This window comes from Haliotis rufescens, unplaced genomic scaffold (genome assembly GCF_023055435.1).
Source record: "Haliotis rufescens isolate VD_foot unplaced genomic scaffold, xgHalRufe1.0.p SCAF_2, whole genome shotgun sequence".
Lineage (NCBI taxonomy): Eukaryota > Metazoa > Mollusca > Gastropoda > Lepetellida > Haliotidae > Haliotis > Haliotis rufescens.
Window position 1 is genome coordinate 2,554,354 of NW_025963890.1, and position 21,812 is coordinate 2,576,165.

At 37.7% G+C, this 21,812-nt stretch overlaps 1 protein-coding gene across 2 annotated transcripts in view; it reads right to left on the reverse strand.

The window, feature by feature from the left end:
* LOC124114137 overlaps positions 1-21,812 on the reverse strand; it is a 62,868-nt gene that overhangs the window by 3,018 nt on the left and 38,038 nt on the right. For both annotated transcript variants that reach the window (XM_046474700.2, XM_046474701.2), the window contains exon 2: positions 3,927-4,787. In XM_046474700.2, coding sequence (XP_046330656.1) covers positions 3,927-4,611 — 685 coding nt within the window. In that variant the 5' untranslated portion in view covers positions 4,612-4,787. The remainder of the gene's footprint in view (positions 1-3,926; positions 4,788-21,812) is intronic.

Genomic DNA, 21,812 nt, shown 5'->3' on the forward strand with positions numbered 1-21,812 from the left:
ACAGCACACTATAATCACAAACAGCAGTGGGGAAATACACAGCGCATTGTAGTGACAAACAGCAGTGGGGAAACACACAGTACACTATAATCACGTACAGCAGTGGGGAAACACACAGCACACTATAATCACAAACAGCAGTGGGTAAAACACACAGCACACTATAATCACATACAGCAGTGGGGAAACACACAGCACACTATAATCACATACAGCAGTGGGGAAACACACAGCGCATTGTAGTGACAAACAGCAGTGGGGAAACACACATCACACTATAATCACATACAGCAGTGGGGAAACACACAGCACACTATAATCACATACAGCAGTGGGGAAACACACAGTACCCTATAATCACGTACAGCAGTGGGGAAACACACAACACACTATAATCACAGACAGCAGTGGGGAAACACACAGCACACTATAATCACATACAGCAGTGGGGAAACACACAGCACACTATAATCACATACAGCAGTGGGGAAACACACAGCACACTATAATCACATACAGCAGTGGGGAAACACACAGCGCATTGTAGTGACAAACAGCAGTGGGGAAACACACAGAACACTATAATCACATACAGCAGTGGGGAAACACACAGCACACTATAATCACATACAGCAGTGGGGAAACACACAGCACACTATAATCACATACAGCAGTGGGGAAACACACAGCGCATTGTAGTGACAAACAGCAGTGGGGAAACACACAGTACACTATAATCACGTACAGCAGTGGGGAAACACACAGCACACTATAATCACAAACAGCAGTGGGGAAACACACAGCACACTATAATCACATACAGCAGTGGGGAAACACACAGCACACTATAATCACATACAGCAGTGGGGAAACACACAGCACACTATAATCACATACAGCAGTGGGGAAACACACAGCACACTATAATCACAAACAGCAGTGGGGAAACACACAGCGCATTGTAGTGACAAACAGCAGTGGGGAAACACACAGAACACTATAATCACATACAGCAGTGGGGAAACACACAGCACACTATAATCACATACAGCAGTGGGGAAACACACAGCACACTATAATCACATACAGCAGTGGGGAAACACACAGCGTATTGTAGTGACAAACAGCAGTGGGGAAACACACAGCACACTATAATCACGTACAGCAGTGGGGAAAAACACAGCACACTATAATCACAAACAGCAGTGGGGAACACACAGCACACTATAATCACATACAGCAGTGGGGAAACACACAACACACTATGATGACAAACAGCAGTGGGGAAACACACAGCGCATTGTAGTGACAAACAGCAGTGGGGAAACACACAGCACACTATAATCACGTACAGCAGTGGGGAAAAACACAGCACACTATAATCACAAACAGCAGTGGGGAACACACAGCACACTATAATCACATACAGCAGTGGGGAAACACACAGCACACTATAATGACAAACAGCAGTGGGGAAACACACAGCGCATTGTAGTGACAAACAGCAGTGGGGAAACACACAACACACTATTATCACAAACAGAAGTGGGGAAACACACAGCACACTATATTCACATACAGCAGTGGGGAAACACACAGCACACTATAATCACATACAGCAGTGGGGAAACACACAGCGCATTGTAGTGACAAACAGCAGTGGGGAAACACACAACACACTATTATCACAAACAGAAGTGGGGAAACACACAACACACTATAATCACATACAGCAGTGGGGAAACACACAGCGCATTGTAGTGACAAACAGCAGTGGGGAAACACACAGCACACTATAATCACGTACAGCAGTGGGGAAAAACACAGCACACTATAATCACAAACAGCAGTGGGGAACACACAGCACACTATAATCACATACAGCAGTGGGGAAACACACAGCACACTATAATGACAAACAGCAGTGGGGAAACACACAGCGCATTGTAGTGACAAACAGCAGTGGGGAAACACACAACACACTATTATCACAAACAGAAGTGGGGAAACACACAGCACACTATATTCACATACAGCAGTGGGGAAACACACAGCACACTATAATCACATACAGCAGTGGGGAAACACACAGCGCATTGTAGTGACAAACAGCAGTGGGGAAACACACAACACACTATTATCACAAACAGAAGTGGGGAAACACACAGCACACTATATTCACATACAGCAGTGGGGAAACACACAGCGCATTGTAGTGACAAACAGCAGTGGGGAAACACACAACACACTATTAGCACAAACAGAAGTGGGGAAACATGGCGCACTATTATCACAAACAGAAGTGGGGAAACAGCACACAAAATGACACACAGCAGTGGGGAAACATACAACACACTATAATGAGAAACAGCAGTGGTGGAACACGCAGCACACTATAATCACATACAGCAGTGGAGGAACACGCAGCACACTATAATCACATACAGCAGTGGGGAAACACACAGCACACTATAATCACAAACAGCAGTGGGGAAACAAAAGCGCACTAACATTTATAAAATTATACTCGGCCTCTGGGGATTTCCAAGCAGAGGGTAGTGGGTGGTTTATAGACAAAATTATTCACATTCAAGTTAATACAGCAGAGCATGTCCCTCTTTCTGCAAGCAGCTATGCTCCCCTTCCTGACAATCTTACCCATAAGAAAGCCATTCTTAACATGAAGAATGAAGATAATAAATGTTTGGTCTGTGTTATCAGTTCTACACCCTGTTAATAGACAAAACATTTCCACTGGGGGTAATTAAATACAATACATACATTTCGAATCTGAGCTCAAGGAATTGATATGCCTATCACTCTTGTAAAAAAATGTCTGTGAATGTGTTACACAAAAATACACAAAATCTAACAAAAGAAATCGATTTGCTTCTTATCAGTCAGGGGGGTGGTGGGGGTCGGGTGGCCTAGTGGTTAAAGCATTCACTCGTCACGCCGAAGACTCACATAATTTGCATAAAAAAGTGTGCGGTTGCAGCCTAACATCTTACAGCAGTGCCCTGTCATGTGGCGACGGCAAGTGATGGGACAGATATTGCGCATTTATTAATTTTGTTGAAACCAAAGACGATATCTGAACTTGAACTTCGTCTGCTGTGTAGAAGTGTAGAGATTCTGCTGCTTAAAAGTAAAGACAAAACGCACAAGAGATATGTTCCTTTCCTAAAAAGTGTATGTATGTTTCTTTGGAACCCGCGTCTTCGGCGTGACGAGCGAAGGCTTTAACCACTTGGCTAACCGACCACCCCTGTGTGTGTGTGTGTGTGTGTGTGTGTGTGTGTGTGTGTGTGTGTGTGTGTCTGTGTGTGTCTATGTGTGTGTGTGTGTGTGTGTGTGTGTGTGTGTGTGTGTGTGTGTGTGTGTGTGTGTGTGTGTGTGTGTGTGTGTGTGTGTGTGTGACAGCATACTTAATAAATGCTACTGGGCTTATGATACATCTCGGGGAGCCACCAGCAGTAACATAGGCCCAGTTCAGGTAATTGTATCATAGGCCAAAGTTATGGCAACCGAAACATGAATTCAAACGGTGTCCCAATGGAAATTGTTTTATTGACAAGGCGTGACAGCATTGGGGACATTTATATTACTAATTGGATAGAAGGGAAATCAGATACATTCAATGTAGTTGAAGTTGTACGGTCAGCTGAAATGAATTGTTTGGCATGGTTGTTATACACCAGTAGAATAGTTGTTGCATAGTTGCTTTACATAACGTTTGGGGTAGGCGACTAACGGGATCGAGTGGTCAGGCTCGCTGCCTTTGTTGATGCATGTCATCGTATCCCAGTTGAGTAGATTGATGTTCATGGTGTAAATATCTCGATTGTCTGGTCCAGACTCGATTTTTTACTGCCCGCCGTCATAAAGCTGGAGTACAGCGTTACCAACTAACTAAACAAACAAACCTTTTGGTGTTGTAGACTTTAAAATGGAGTCCTTATAGTTGTCAGTGAGGATTTGGACAGTAACTGTGTACATCTGCCTCAAGAACGAGTCCCCGATGTAGTAGATAGTAGCCCCTTTAATTAGTTCACACGCTTCATCTTTGTTCAACATTGAGATGTGACAATTGGGGTTGGATGGTTTCCAATCAGCAAGTTCAGCATTAATAGGCCTGCGCATGTCAAAACACCTCTCACACATACATTCCTTCACTGTCTTGTACACGCACTTGTTGTTATAGCAACATGGTGTTGGACCAAACGGATCACACAGGGGTCGGAACCACAGAGCCTGGTGTTGTAGGCCTTTCAGAAAGTCAAAAGTTGTATTTCCACAAACACCATCGGGGCGTGCCAAGGTTGTTGGTACGAAATACTTTCCTCTGGAAGCTATCAAGAATCTTTCAACTTTCTCTCTTTCTTCAAACGTCACGTTCCTCGGTGTCCACGTTCCTCGCACCATTTCGTCCAAATTGTTTTTGTACTCGGCATTTGAACCATTTGGATGGAGAGAAGAGTGATAAGTGAAGTTCGAATAGCCTGCGTCCAGGATGACCATGAACTGCTCAGGTTCCCAGGTAGTGAAGACAAGGAGTCCAGTCACCACAAACACAGCGGTGAGGAATAACACATGATTCCACTTCCGCATGACTTAAACACCAGTGATGCCAACCGTGTATGTGCCTTTATAGAAGATGGGTGGCTTAGTGGTGCAACCTTGATAACAGTTCAGTATGACAATCATCAGAAAATGTGTTGATATTAGGCGCACATAACCTGGCTATGTCCCTCGTTAATGTCCACAGTTAGTCCTTTTGTGAGTCACTGGAAGAGGGAATTTATAATGATACATTTTACAATATTATCCCCCATAAGCGATTTATATACAAATACAGCGGTATAATTATAAAATACGAAACGAGCTACCGCGTAATACCATTTTTATGAACCTCGCAAATCTTATACAAAACTGTTACTCGTTTCCTAAAAACCGTACTACACAGGAGGTTGTATAGTATTCTATATATACGCGTAATGAGTGATACTGTGCAAATAACAGTTCCTTTGAAGTAGGACCACATCACCTTTGTTCTACAAATAACACGAGGTGCCAATTCTATTGTCATCATGTTGACAAACTGCCTGATTGTTAATAATTGTCACTTTAGACTATCATATGATTGCTTTTCATAACATCGGCTCAGTTTCAATGATTTTCATTATATACTGTTCACTTTGATTGGTACTGAATTCTTGGCGGTTATTGGAAATTTAATACCTCTTTATTGTATAACAAAGATTATGTGGATCTTGTGGAAAAAAACATTTGTTGAAACAAAAGGGAACATGCAGATTTGGCACTTGATGAAAATAGTCTCAGAAATAGAAATGACTCTGAATTAAAACTGTCCATCAGTGATTCTCTATTTTTGGAAACCCTCCTTATGAAAATAAGGGGAAAATCCATTTCATTCTCATCTTTTCTGAAAAAAAATTAAAAAAGCGAAAGCACTAAACAAAATGGATTTTTTTTTTAGAATTAGAAGAAACGATAAGAAATGACTTTCAGTCAGTAAGTGAGCGAAGCTTCTCTGATTTATCAAAGTATAAGGAAGAATTAGAATAATTAAAGGAAGATGAAGAGAGGGGAAGGCATTTAAGAAATAGGATTCAATGGTATGACGAAGGGGAACACCGTCTAAGTATTGTTGTCACATGGAAAACAGAACTTACCCAAAAAAAACTATTAATAATTTAATAAATGCTAATGGTGAAGTCATCACTGAAGGTGACGAAATACTGTCTGAACAGAAAGAATTTTATAAATACCTATCCTCATCTAGAAGTTCTGAAAGGGAACATACTTTTGAAATCAGACAAGTTTTAGACTCACTGGCGGATAGCCTTGAAAAACCTATTGAAATGTTTGAACTTGCAAAAGTGTTTAAATCATTGAAGAATAACAAAAGCCCTGGCCTGGATGGGTTTCTAGTTTAAGTGTAGCAAACAGAATTAAGAAAACATTAGATACGCTAATACATAGTGGAAATTTGAGAACCATGTATGATATCATGTATGAGCTGAAAGAGCAAAATAGGGCAGGACTTACTTTACTTATTGATTTTGAAAAAGGCTTTTGACACAGTTTCCAAAACATTTATTGAATTGGTTATGAAACAATTTGGTTTTGGGCCAAACATAATAAAATGGGTTAATATCTTAACTAAGAATGCTTCATCTTGTGTAATACAAAATGGACATCTCTCCACTTTTTTCAGAACCAAAGAGGATGCCGGTGTCACGAAATATATTCGCCCCCAGAATAAAATCTCCCCCCGGCGAATTTATACCGGTACAGTTCCGCCCCTCTCGAAATAAACTCTCCCCCACCCTACGAAATAAAATCTCCCCCCAGAATATTTCCTCCCCCGGTCGTTTTATAAATACTTGCCATGCAGTTGCCAATAGTTTTAATGTTAATTTGTTTATGTGTTTTTTTATTCATTTTTTTTTATCTCCTTTATTTTTTCTGAATTATACATTTAGTTACTTGTGTGGGGTGTGGGGGGTGGGGGGTGTCCCACCTTTCCTTTCGTTTTTCATAATAATATATTTTTAAGTTGTATATAACGTATGAATCCCTTCTCAGATTACTTTATCTCAGTTCTATATGACGTACTATTTTACTTTTCTGTGTCGTTCTTGTTTTCTCTTCAGTGTGAGGTTAAACTGTATCATTTTTACTATTTTGATATTTTGCAATATGTTGTGTTCATCAGTTATGCAAATCAGTTTCGGTGTGTCTTTTTAACAAGATGTTCTTCATTAATATTCACCGCCAGCCCCATTGTAACAATTACATGTACACTTTGCTTTGACGATGCCGGTTGATGTTGTTCAATACAGGTGTTTTTGAATCTATTCTACATGCTAATCATTTCGGGAAGATGATACACATTATCTATATTTTGGGTTACTTTGCTTATAAAGATTATACATGTAAACGTACGCAGTCTTAGTAGATTTTAAAGTAGATTTAATCAGTGCTGAATTAGATAGTTATGATGTTGTATGTTTAACAGAAACCTGGTTGCACCATGATATTCTAGCCCCTGGTATTACACTGATACCATTTTCAAATGGTAACCTGTATTAAGGAATATATTTTAGATCTTTAACCAGAGTATAACGGCGTGGATATGTTGACAGTTTTTACGTAGTTAGTGTTAAAACCGAATGTTTGCGAGGATTAATAAGATCTCTGAAATCAGTTACATCAGTAGTTCCGGTGTCACGAAATATATTCGCCCCCAGAACTGTTTCGATTTGCCAATGGAAATACTACACCATAAATGAACTGTTTCGATTTGCCAATGGAAATACTACACCATAAATGAACTGTTTCGATTTGCGCGGTTTCACCAACCGTTCAAGATAACTAATACTCTCTGTCAATGCGTTCAACGTGTAAATGCATTTCATACCTGATATACTGACATGGTCCCAGCTGGCAAACAAGACTTCTAAGAGCTTACTGTTTCGGCATAACTTCATCTATTCATCGGAGGCAACAGATTTTTGCGAACAATTGCGTCATCACTGATTTTCAGTGATCCATTAATATATTTGTACCGCTATTGTCAACGTTCACGCCAAAAGGAATTTTTTCGTTGGAAAATCGAACTTGGTTATTCTCTAGCATTGATGTTTCACATTTCTATGGTTGTTTACGACATGAGTATTGGTTGATAACAACATCTGGTGTCACATGACACAAAATAATATGTGTATGCCTGAAGTAAATAATATTTTATTCAGGAAATAATAGCTAGAATTGGTTACCCGAACAGACTAAATGGTTATATTTCCCTTTAATATAACAGTGTTTCAACACACAAAAATGTTAAACAAACACACGTTTGTGTTTACCGTTATACTTGCCCATGTAGCCGTCGTATACATGTAAATATATAAATGTTGTGTACAGTCATGGGTGGAATTGAATACAATATTGAAATAAGGAACGTGTTCATGAGGCGAGACATTTCAAAACAATATACAATCTAAAGTGTTGAATATCTTCTTTGGTTGACTACAAACTACAGTTTTTACACGTGCACATACCTAAGCTACATCATAAATAATATATATTTCATATTTTTTTGTTATCTATAAATACCCACATCTAAAATCAACCAACATCCCAGAAATACAATTTCACGTAGTTAAAATTATAAATCTACTCAATAGAATACAAATGGATCCCAGAACGATGCTTGATTTCAGGACCAGAACTTAGGCAATCTAGACTTGTCAAATCATTCTTTACTTGGAGTCCGTTTCAAATATATTCTCTAGGATCTGGGGACAGATAGAGTAACACATAGTCAATGAAAACATTTCTTTAAAATATATTTTTTTTATTCGGAAGAACCTTTCTCCTTCTGCTGTTATGGAATCAACTAAACTAGACTTGGTTAGTATGATCTAGACTTGCCTAGGAATTTAGTAAAACAGAATACCTAAAAAATATAAATTCCACAGTCATGGCGCAGGACCAGGCCTAGGAGACAGACTACCGCGTGAGTATTGCATTGAGAACTGACGGAATCCCGCTAGGGTCAGCCTGGGCCAAGTGTAATCGGACATGTTGCTAGGTCTCGAGTTTGAACTGTTGGCATAATAGAACAAGCTTGGGCACAGTGATGCAATAAAGGGGTTAGTTTTCTTCCGGGATTGTTAATGTAGAGATTAAAGCATTATCAACGCACAATTTGTCTGTTTTAATTAGAAAATGTGCTATTGTGATTTCATATTCATAATAATGCTATGCTGTACCAGTACATGGATATTACTTGCTTGTACTCGAGGTACATTGATAACGTATGCTTGTAAAGGCTGGCATGGGACTCGGTGTAGCCGGTGTTGGTTTACTATCAACTATAATCGCCACGCCTATCGTACTTGACATGGAAATAGCCGCTGGAGTCTCTGGACTGGCAGGAATAGCGATAAAATTTATTTCTCGTAAGTTGCCAAAGAAAGCATTAAAACATGATAATATTCGGATACTCGCCGAATGAGTGAGTGAGTTGGGTTTAACGCCGCTTTTAAAAGTATTCCAGTTACATCACGGCGTGTCAGCTTAATGTGGGAGGAAAGCCCGAAGTGATGCAGGTCTCAGACGTTTAGCACTTCGGTGAAACCCACGAGCACGGGTATGGTGCTGACAAACCTAGAAACATAATCGGGGCGAAGCGGGATTCGAACCCACAATCATAGGTTTCTGGCGTGCCCAAGGGAAGCAACTCTGCACAGCGAATCGCGGCGCCTTACACGACTAGGCCACCCGTGCCCCCGATACTCGCCGAAGAAAAGTTGAACAGCATTGAGGATCATATTTCAACAGCACTGGCTGATTGTAAGATATCCGAGGAGGATTTTCGTTCAGTGTTGTCAGAACTCACCAAAATACAACACAATAAAGCAGGAGATTCGATCTTAATATTGTAAGATCAGTGGTATTAGCGAAGACGAGAAAAAAGTACATAGAACAGGGGACACAAGCGCGTCAATTATTCCGTGCCAAAACCAAAGAACTGGTTGGAGATTAAAAAAAGATTGTTTCCTATCATTGGATCGCACCGCAAAACAAATCATACATTCATTTAAACGAATGCTTACATAAATATATAATAATGGAGAATTACAAACCAACAAAGGAAGAACTCGAAAAAGCTATCGAAGCATTTATGCTCAGGGACAAAATTATCAAATGGAGAGAATTACCACAAGGTATATATTATATCAATGATGTCAGACCAACCAAATACCGTCATCAATTGTTTCTTTCCAATTACCAAGAAGAGTATATAGTCTGGTCTCCTAGTAAAATGAACGAAGAACTTAGTAAAAATGTTGAATATCACTTTGTTAAAAAATTATGGTATGCGTATGAGTAAAAATAATAGAGAATATTTTCATTACAATTTAGTTTAGTCTCATCATCGTTTTTGTGCTAAAAATTCCCTCTATGGTATCATTGATTGACTCTAGGTAGTGGTGAGCTAGGGTCAATTTAACTTAATCTGATGACGATCGTTGAATCGCATCAGCGTTTACACATAAAAAATTCCCCCTGTTGTAGCAGTATAGGTATATAAATCTGGATGCAGTGGGGTTGCGGCAGAATCACCATTACCTATACTACTTTCTGTGACGTTCCTTGTAAGAGCTGAACATTTAATATTGGAAAAAGGCTCAGGGTAGATGAAACGGAAATTTGCAATAACATATTGTGTGATGCATAAATTGGGAGCTTATTGCAATTGCAAATATCGTCTTTCTTTTTTGACAATAAATAACAACAAATTCAATCAAACGAGTCACAGCACGACTGTATGTGCTCATATTTCAACGCCATCATCACTGTTCGTGTGATGATTAACCGATCATTATTGACTTATCAACACTGACTATTGGGCAATCTTTTTGTTCCAAAGGGAAATAACTCTCCTTTTGAAATGATATAGGCGACGGTCCAAACTGTCACTTCCGGTCTGGTTCCCGGATCAATGCGCGCTGCGACAACTACACTCTCCAACCCAGAGTTCCATGCGGCCGGTGTCATTGATACCGGTACAGTTCCGCCCCTCTCGAAATAAATTCTCCCCCACCCTACGAAATAAAATCTCCCCCCAGAATATTTCCTCCCCCGGTCGTTTTATAAATACTTGCCATGCAGTTCAATAGTTGCCAAACACTTCTGATAGAGACGATGTTGAGAATGTGGAGTGAAAAGGGCTTCACTTTGAGCACTGTGTTTTCTTTACTACCGCAATATGAGACAATAAAGTGGTGTATAGGTGGATATAATATTAGTCGTTAGATATAAAGAATGTTTAGTAACTTAAGAAGTTCTAGGACAGTTATTAACACATGTCGTGTCAGCCCTATTACATTCGCGATTGTCCACTTCCAGAAAACATCCTGTGTTGGTTTAACATGAATTAGTAAATGTTAACTAGGGATGCCCATAACGTTAATTAATGAAAGACGAGTAGTCAAAACACTGTCATTTCCTGCCCAGGACATCACACCCCTACACGCTAAGGTCGGTGAGAAACATTCTCATAAAAAAACACACACAGAGTCAAGACTGCAGATTCCCGTCGTCTAGCTACAAATCCCTGTGATGTATTAAAGGTTGAAGAATTTTGAACTGAACTGTCCGAAAGTTAATATCTTAAATGTTGGAATTGGATACAGTGATAAAGTCTTATATCAATATGTAGCCTCATAAATATTGGTTTTATGTTTCAACGGAGATATGATATTTTCTTATGAAATATCGCGTATTAGTGTAATTTGCATGCTTTATTCATTGTACCATTCTAAACCATGTGAATGTAGTAATATCAGTCAATCGGATGGGAAAACAGCCCAATCCTCGCTTTATAAAGGACCATGTCAATCATTTTGTAAGTTGAAATGACCCCTGATACTTTATGAATACTTTATAACAGTTTATTCATAAACTTAATGCTTCGTACTATAGGCCTGTGGCCTCTTCAGTGCTGAATAAAGATTGAAAATACATCAGTCAATCAAAGATGAAGGTAACTTTATACATCAGAGTTCTTTAGAATTAGTTCATGTTTTGTTCTTAGACTAACATTTCAACCATCGATTGTGTTCACATGTAGACTCAAACTGGTATATTAAAAAAATGTATACAGACAACAACAACTGTATTAGAAACAACAAGTTCTGGAGAGACTCATGTCTCCCATCCTTTGTTTGGTATGATTATGTCTTATAATTATTTTAGGATGGAAGGTACAGTTACCAAATAAAATATTCTGAAATATCAATTCATTATGACCATATTTCATAATCTATTTTTTAAAGTAACCCTCCTTACATTAAAGATAACTTTTTAAAGAATATAGTACTTAAAGACATTGCAACAAACCGAATAATCAGGGGGGAGACTTTATACTGAGGGGGGCGCGAAATATAACCGCCCGGGGGAGATTTTATTTCAGAACAGATTCTCCGGGGGAGAATCTGTACCGGTATAAAATATCCGGGGGGAGAATTTGTACGGGGGAGAGTTTATACCGGGACACCGGCAAGGTGACCCACTTTCGTCCTACCTATGTTTGCTTGTAGCTGCGATACTAGGAATAATGATTAGGAATGATAAAGGCATAACAGGAATAGCAATAAATGATATGGAGTATGAATTAGGTCAATATGTAGATCATACAGTTATTTTTAGATGGATCTGAAAAGTGTCTTAGAGCTGCAATTGATACTTTGAATAAATTTTGTAGAATATCCGGTCTTAAGGTAAATATTGACAAAACTAAAGCTATATGGATAGGTTCAATGGCAGGAAGCAGCATCAAACTCTTTGAAGGCATAATACTACACTGGCATGAGGGAAACTTTGAGAACTTTGAAGTCTTGAGAATAATATTTAATCCCACATCACATGATCTATGGGTAATAAATACAAGAAAAAGACTCGAACACATTAATAGATTACTGGGAAGCTCGAAAAAAGACATCTAACATTAATAGGTAATATCACAGTTATTAAGACTCTGACTCTTTCAACATTAGTTCATATATTTTCAGCACTTCCAAACCCACCTGATGATTTTATTGGCAAATTGAATAAACTATTGTATACATTCATTTGGAATTACAAACCAGACTAAAACAAAAGAACTACCTTCATAAGGAAATATGAATAAGGTGGTCTGAGAATGATAGATAATTTATTGATTCATTGAAATATCATTTTTAAGGACAAGTTTACAAAAACCGACTTTGTCAACATTAAAGAACTTCCAATCAAAACAGATAACCTTGTGTGAGCAAATATTGATAAGTTTATTACTTTGAAAAATCCCTTTTGGAGGGATATATTGAATATTTGGGGTAATTACTACAGAAAACATAAAGTTGATACACAAAATATAGACGAATTATATCAGAGCCATTATGGTTCAATCACCAATTTAAAAATAATTTCATTCTAAAACATTGGTTTAATAAGGGTATTCATAGTTTAAAAGATTTATGTAGCAACAACAGATTTCTAACATTTGAAGAATTACAAAACCAATTTCAAATTAAAGGTACTATACTTGACTACAACAGAGTAATGCTAAATATCCCTAAATCATGGAAAAAAGCAATAAATGGCAGGTTTTCTTTCACAGCTAACTTATACATAAATAACATTTGAGAGACTTGTTGATAAGAAAAATGGGCTCCAGAATATTTTATGATACACTTAAAGGCTACAACTATCTTTCCTCTGATATGTGATAAATGGAAAAATGAACTTAATCAAAGCATTTTATGGAATAATGTTTTCTCTAATTGTAGATTGTGTACCAATGATGTTAAACTAATAGATTTCCAGTGCAGATTCATAAATAGAGCTCTATATAACAAAAAGGAATGATTGAAAATGAAGTTAATGGATGGTGACATTTGCTCATTTTGTGTCTCTGAATCTGAAAACTTATACCATGTGTATGTAGAATGCGTTTTTTGTAAAGGAATTTTGGTCAGAAATGTACCTAAACTCGAAACTTGCGCATGATATTCATATTACCATTCTGGATAGGTTATTTTGCTACAGCAAAAACAACTCCCTCTTCAACCACATAATTCTTCTTGCAAAAACTACATTCACCAGTCAAGCATTAAGAAAACTCCATTATGCTTTCCTTTTTTCATAAAAATATTGAAAGATATATGTAAAATAGAAAAATTCATCGCAATGTAAAATAGTAGTATTAAGAGATCCGACAGAAAATGGAAGGAATTACCAGCCTAATTTCTTAGTCTATCAATATGTGTACACACCCATATCTGATCATGTTTTAACATTCTATGAATTGCTACACGTATATACCTCATTTACCAAAGTTACATTTATGTTGACTAAATGGAACTAAAAATATTTTTTATAAAATTGTATTTGTAACATTTTTATTTATTTTCTTGTGTCTGTTGTACAATAAATTTTACAGTCGTAGTTTGGTGACAATGACTCTACAACCTGCAGTTTATCCGTACCTGAAGATATGTTGCTTGTCTTGAACCACTTTCATTGGAAGGGGTTACGAAAAGAAACGCAACAAAGCGTCAACTTAAATCAATGTAAATTGAATTGTACTGCATTAGAAGTTCATGGAGGCCGCATATCTGTGCGCACACTAATTTACTTGTGTGGTACCCTTAAAAAACAAAATGAATGATCATACCAGGGTTACATGGTAACCTCACATTGTGGCCACCAAACCTGCCTACGCCTCACTGGGCACAGTGTCCACACTAGGAATTGGATGAAGTCACTGTATCCACTCCCTCTGCTGAAAGAGGCTAAACGCAGAGGACTTAAAGCAAGTCTAACTGTTGACTTTATATTAACAATAGAAGGTGTTTCCCTGGTGAGAATCCGTTTGAAGATTCGTGACAGTCGATGTGGGCACTCAGACCTTCGTATGCCAATGTTCTTGAACATTCCCGAGATAGACAACTATGCAAGACGTAACGAATCGAATAGGATCGTGACATAACACATCTGTAGGCATACAATGTCAATGCAAATGAAAATGTAAATATCTCGGTAAATGTTGTGCGTGAAGAACAATGTGGTGTGTATGTGTATATGAACATAATCATACTCAACAACAAAAGTTCCTGTGACACCAATATTTTAGTGTATTTTTCAAACAAGTAAGGTTTGGATTTCAATATTGTAGTACATGTTTGGATTCAAGTCCCAAAAACGCAGCAGCTACAGACAAACATGCATTCCATGCAAAAGTTGACTTTTATGCAAGCCCCATGCATTTCACTACCCAAGAATGGGTAGAAAAACACGTGCGTTAGCGGGGTTCCATATGCATTGTTAAGCATCGCGCTGACAACAACCACTCAGAAAAACAACAACATTACGCAATTATTCAACATTACGAAATGCCACGCCTGTCCGAAAATGAGCGTCTGCGAGCCATTGGTATTCTTGAAGCAGGATCGAGTCAACGTGATGTTGCAAGACAATTTAACGTCCACAGGAACATAATTTGGTGTTTATGGCAATATTGGCAACAGACGAATGCAGTCAGAGACCATCCCCGGAGTGGCAGGCCACGCGTAACCAATAATCGACAAGACAAATGGATTCGAACAACCCGCCTACGAAATCGATTCCAGCCAGCAACAGTGACTGCAAGAAGCATCCCTGACCTTCGACGAATATCTTCACAAATCGTACGTCGTCGCCTCAGATGTACAGGGATTGTCGCCAGACGTCCCATTTTGACAGGAAACCACCGCCAAGCACGTCTACAGTGGTGCAGACAGCGTCTACTTCGAAACATGCTCCAGCAGATATGGACAGATATCTCACAGGACTTTGTGCGACGCCTGGTCCATTTCATGAGACGAAGATGTGTTGCTTGCATCGCAACCAGAGGTGGACACACACGCTATTGATTTGTGAATTGACATTTTGGCATGTTCATGTTTTCTTTATGAAATCACGCATTTTCTGAAGTCTGTATGGCAAATTAAAATATTTGAACACTTACAGGAGTCCTTTATCTGTTGCAAACCGAAATTGTTTCAGATTTGGTAAAAACATAACTTTGCATTAAATCTTATTCAATGTCACAGGAACCTTTGTTGTTCTGTGTATATATTCTGCGATGTTGTTGTGCTGGATGTAAATAATAACGTAACTATAGTTACGAAAAGATAATCCAGTAAGTAAACATTTACAGAAAAAACTTATCTTTTATGTCAATTATACAATGTATGCTATTTCTCATGTCACTTTCAATACATTGTAATTTGTATATGTATTATGTTTGGGAGAGGCATTCAGAAAAGCAAATTTGCTTGTTTGCCAAACCCTCCACTTTATGGAAATAAATATGTTTGTATCATATGTTTTAAACATATTTATTTCACAACTTGCGAACTGGATTGGTAAACAAGCAAAAGCTTATTTGAATACCGCTCCAGAATTAGAATACAATATAATATGACAAAAGTACAGTCAAGGAATACAATTATATACATGTTCTTATTATAGAAACTACGTTGAAACTATGTTGTCGGCGCTGTCAGGTCTCATTTTTAGTAGTAATAGTGTACTGCAATATACGGCAAGGAATAGTATTATAGATTTAAAATGCTATGTAAAATCACAAAACCTATTGGATAGCTGAATGTAGTCTTGTACTGATTTAAGAATTTCTAAGTTTATTTTTGACGTCCTTTCAGGATTACCTAATAGAATTGAATTTAGATCACATCCCTTAACATAATAGTACATATTCTGTCTTAAATCATTGTAATTTGGGCATATGAGAAAGAAGTGAAGTGCATCTTCAGTGTGATGGCCACACCTACATGCGGGATTATCTGATAAATATCGTGCGACCCGGTCTGCATTAAGATCACTGCATCCAAGTCGAAGGCGGGCGTGCACAATTTGACAAAATCTGGACCCGTAATTTAGATCAAAACTTATCATATTTTTTGAAGTCCTCTTTATATGTTTTTTGAAAGTACTCAATGTATCTGCATCTATATATTCGTCCGATAGCGAATTCCAAATTTGGACAGTATCAGGATAGCATAATTTACCGTTTTACAGTTAACAGTTTGCAAATTAGAACTATTTCTCAAATTGAACCTACTCGTTTCTGAGACTTTTTGAGGAATGAGATCAGAAAGATAAGCCGGTACTAAATTATTTACCATTTTATAAAAAGTACTTAGTTTCGACATGTATCGTCGTTCTTCTAGTGATGTTAGTATCATATACGAACAGAGCAACCTATGTATGAGCCTTCGCCAACAGACGCTTTCATATCACGTTTCAGTAATGGTTCTCGTTTTAAACTGATTTACTTAAATGTGTGTGGTTTGAAATCTAGATTGCTTATTACCGAATTTACGAATTTTGTTACAAACTATGAAATTTTATGCTTTTGGAAACAAAACTACATGAATTTGATTGTATTGACATTCCTGGATATGCAATGTTTTATAAACCTAGAATTACAAGTACTGGTAGAAAATCGGGCGGTATAGCCGTTGCTATAAAGCATGAATACGTACAGCATTTGCACAGAATAACCGAATCCTCGGAATATGCCATGTGGTTTCTCGCTTCCCATGAAATATTAAATGTATCTTGTAATATATATATTTGTATCTCATATATCCCACCAGATTGTCCGCCATATTACTCGTACGAAACATTTCCAAAACTACATAATGAAATCTCGTGTAAGCTATCAGCAGATTGCGACAATAGTGTTTTTATCATGTGTGATTTCAATGCAAGGACACATACTTTGTCATATTTTATTACAACAAACTCAAGCTCTATCAACGAAGATATATACCCTAACGAATTTTGTTGACTATATGAATGATGTTGAAAGACTAAAATATGCTGATGTATTGTCAGAAAGGTCAAGTTAGGATGTGGGGAATCCAACCTCACATGGTTATAAGCTAGTTGATTTATGTATTAACGATAATATATACATTGTCAATGGCCGGGTTGGACATGACAAAGGAGTTGGCAAAGTTACATGTAAAGGAGTATGCTTGGTTTATTATGCGGTAGCAAGCGCTAATGTTTTCCCAACTATAGAAGATTTCGAGGTCCTTGATTTTGAACCATTGTTCTCAGATATTCATGCACCTATCACTGTAACACCTCGTAACAAAAAACAACGATAAGCCTGCTTCACCCCAAGCGTTAAGATCAGAGAACGACACAAGCCCCCGCCTTAGAAAATGGAATAGGACGCTTGCTACTGAATATGTCGACTCTACTGACAAAGAGGTTATACAATCCATTGAATCTGAGCTACATTGTGCTGATTATTGTAATCCAATTGATGTTATAACAAACGCAAATGACAAAATAAGTGATGTGCTTCTTCATACTGCTGGCAAAATGTTCGGATTTGTTAAAAAGTGTCAAAGAAAATCAGCATGCCACCAGCGCTCTAAAATTTGCTTTTAAATAATGTAATATCGCCAGTGGAAAATACTTTTAGGACAAGAAATATTTCAAAAGTAGTCAAACATTCCAAAATAAACAGCGACTAGTTCATGCAAGTAAAAGTTATAAAAACTGCATTCATAAATTTTCAAATATATATTTAAAAAAACTTCCAGACAAAGTATATAATGTTGAAAGAGATGACCCCCGTTCATTTTTGAAACTTCTTAAGCAAAGGCAGTCTGGCGATGAAAACCTACCAGATAGTTAAGCCTTATTCAGCTTTTTTAAATCTTTAAATGAAGTTTCGGCAGATTACAACTTTGATGTTGATAATCTACGTAAAGTAATCATGGAAGAAAGCACAATGTTATAACAAGAGGTGAAATTATAATCTGTGTGCAGAATTTAAAAAATAATAAAGCTACTGGTCTTGATAAAATAGTTAATGAATATATTTCAAACACCACTGATGTCTTTATAGATATTTGTATCAAACTTTTAACATGGTTCTTGGTACTGGTACATTCCCAGAAAATGGTTAGTAGGTGTTATCAAACCCATTTTTAAGGGTAAAGGTAACCAACAAAACCCCGAAAGCTGTTCTAGTACTTTTTACAGCAGTTTTAAATAACCATTTGCAAACATTCATAGAAACGACCATTAATCAGATGCATCTTGGTCACAGCTATTGCTGTACTTGCACAGTCCCACCCAAGCCAAGAAAATCAATTTGTGGCAACACTCCCTACTTGTCGCCATCATTATGATTCACATTGTTCGCTTTTGTATCATATTCCCTCTATTCATTTTGCACTAGACCCAGCTTTTTCCTGGATCTTTTCTATATTACTTGTACATACTTCATGTGTTTGTCCTCTGTCCACAAAGAGACTACAGTTTAACACTTTTGAACATTTTGTACTGCACAATCAAGAAGAACTTATATATTCATTATGCCTCTTCAGCGCGCTTAACATACGATTAGTCATATTCACCAAACTAATTATCAAACACTTTGAGAATACGTTCATCGTCGCCCTCACCTAGCTCATTATTCTCTCCAAATTAGGCAATGATTGACATCATGTCATACAGGGCGACGATTGGATTATTTTACAATAAATGTATGCCAACTTACCTCAGGCATCACGCTTTTACCAATGAAGTATATATCCATTTCAAAATGTATTCCACGATGTACATACTGCACCTTTGTTTTGTCATGACGTATGGCCTGTGCGTAAATATGAAATTAATCTCCCTCCTTCTATTGTTCATTGCTGGTGATATTCATCCAAATCCCGGCCCAAAACAATATAACACAACCAATGATATAAGCATATTCCACTTGAATATTAGAAGTATCCGGCATAAATTGACTATAATCTACGATGATATCTGCGATTTCGATGTGTTATGCTTCACTGAATCTCTCCTGGACGCCAACATTCAGTCAGCCGACCTGCTCCTTGATCTCTTCCACGAACCTCACAGGAGGGACAGGGATTGTTTCGGAGGTGGTATAATTGTATATTTTTCTAATTCACTTAGTGTCAAGCATAGAACAGACTTGGAAGTAATTAATTCTGAATCTATGTGGTTTCAAGTTTATTCACCACAGCACAGTTTTCTGCTTTGTGTCACCTATCGCGCACCCATCACCCCTGCCGCATATTGGACTGTTCTTGAGCACATGATAGAAACTGCACTTGATGTTTCCCGTGACATCGTCCTAGTTGGTGACCTAAATGAGGATCTTTTCAATACGAATATCCACCATTTACGTGACATAATAACACGCAAGAACTTACGTAGTGTTATAAATGAAGCAACACGAATTACAACACATTCGGCTAAACTTATTGACCCTATTTTAGTAAGTAATGATTGTAATTGTTCCTTATCCGGTGTACTAGATTTTAGTTCCGATGTATCGGATCACAGGGGAGTTTTCGTGTCTATTAATGTATATCTTAATATAAAAAAGTTATATAGAAGAAACGTATGGCTCTACAAACAAGCTAACTTTGCTAAAATGAATATACAAATTAAGAATAATAATTGGAACGAGTTTTTTAAAGAATGTCTGGACGTTAATGAAATGTGTGACAAATTCCACTCCCAACTAAAAAAATACATGCACGACTATATACCCTCTAAGTGTGTAACTATTCGCCCAACGGACAAACCATGGTTCGATAATAACCTCAGAAGGGAGCGTCGCTCCAGGGACCGCTATCGAAAGAAGGCACTACGAACTGGTAAAGTAAGCGACGCTGTCAATTACAAAAAGCAAAGAAACAAATTTAATAATATGAAAAAGATAGCCAAAGAAAAATACTATAGCAACATTAATGGCTTGTTGGAAACACATCTGAACTCAAACAGTACCAACTACTGGAAATTATTGAGATTCATCATCAAAAATGCTAATTCACTAGCATGTATCCCCCCTCTGTGTACAGACCTAAATAAACCCACGGCATTTACCGATGTCGAAAAGGCTGATGTGCTCAATAATTATTTTGTTTCTATTTGTGATGTTGATGACGGAAATCAACCGCTTCCGGATTTCAGTCAACGTTGTGAAACCTCTCTCTCGGATATCACAGTTACTGAATTAGAAATAAGCGATCTCATAAAGTCACTACCATGCAATAAATCAAGCGGACCAGATAATATAAACCCTAGACTTTTAAAACCCTTGGCTGACAGTATTGCCATCCCATTATGTATAATTTTCAATCGATCTTTAAAAGAAGCAATCTTTCCAGAAAACTGGAAACTTGCTCACGTCATGCCATTATACAAGAAAGGTGACAAAGCATTACCCTCGAACTACAGACCAATTAGCTTGTTATCTATTCTTGGAAAACTACAGGAGAGATTAGTTTTTAAACGCTTATACAACTATTTTAATATGAATAGTCTCCTGTACAAATATCAATCCGGCTTTGTACCAGGACATTCTACTACCTCACAATTAATAGAAATTTATAATGATATTGTCTCATCTGTCGACAAGCACGAATACTATTGTATGGTATTCTGTGATATATCGAAAGCATTTGACAGAGTTTGGCATAAAGGATTACTTCATAAATTACAAAAATACGGTGTAACGGGCAAGCTATTACTATGGTTAGAAGACTATATTAGTCAGAGGAGACAAAAGGTTTTTGTAAATGGCAGCTTTTCATCTTTGAAATTCACCAGAGCCGGTGTCCCCCAGGGCTCCGTATTAGGTCCCTTTTTGTTTCTGGTCTACATTAACGATCTCGCAGATAATCTAGTGAATTCCACTCGCCTTTTTGCAGACGATACTTCCATTGGTACATCATCTCTTCACTTACAAATGATAGAACACAGATTAAACAGTGATCTAGAGCTTCTCAATACCTGGGCCAATAGATGGCTAGTTAAGTTTAACCCGGACAAAACAACATTTATTCTGTTCACTCATTGTAAAAACCGCACTGCAGATATCATTTATAACAATACCGCACTAAGCGCATCTATCTCGCACAAACATCTGGGCGTTACTCTCTCCCATGATATGAAGTGGACAACTCACGTTGATAACATTTGCCGCTCAGCTTCCAAAATGATTTGTTCGTTAAGAACCGTTAAATATTTACTTGATAGACAAAACCCTGTCCAAAGTCTATCTTGTTTTCATAAGGCCTATATTAGAATATGCTTCAGAGGTATGGGACAACTGCAGTCATGAAAATTCCGAAAAACTTGAAATGATTCAACTCGAAGCCGCTCGCATAGTAACA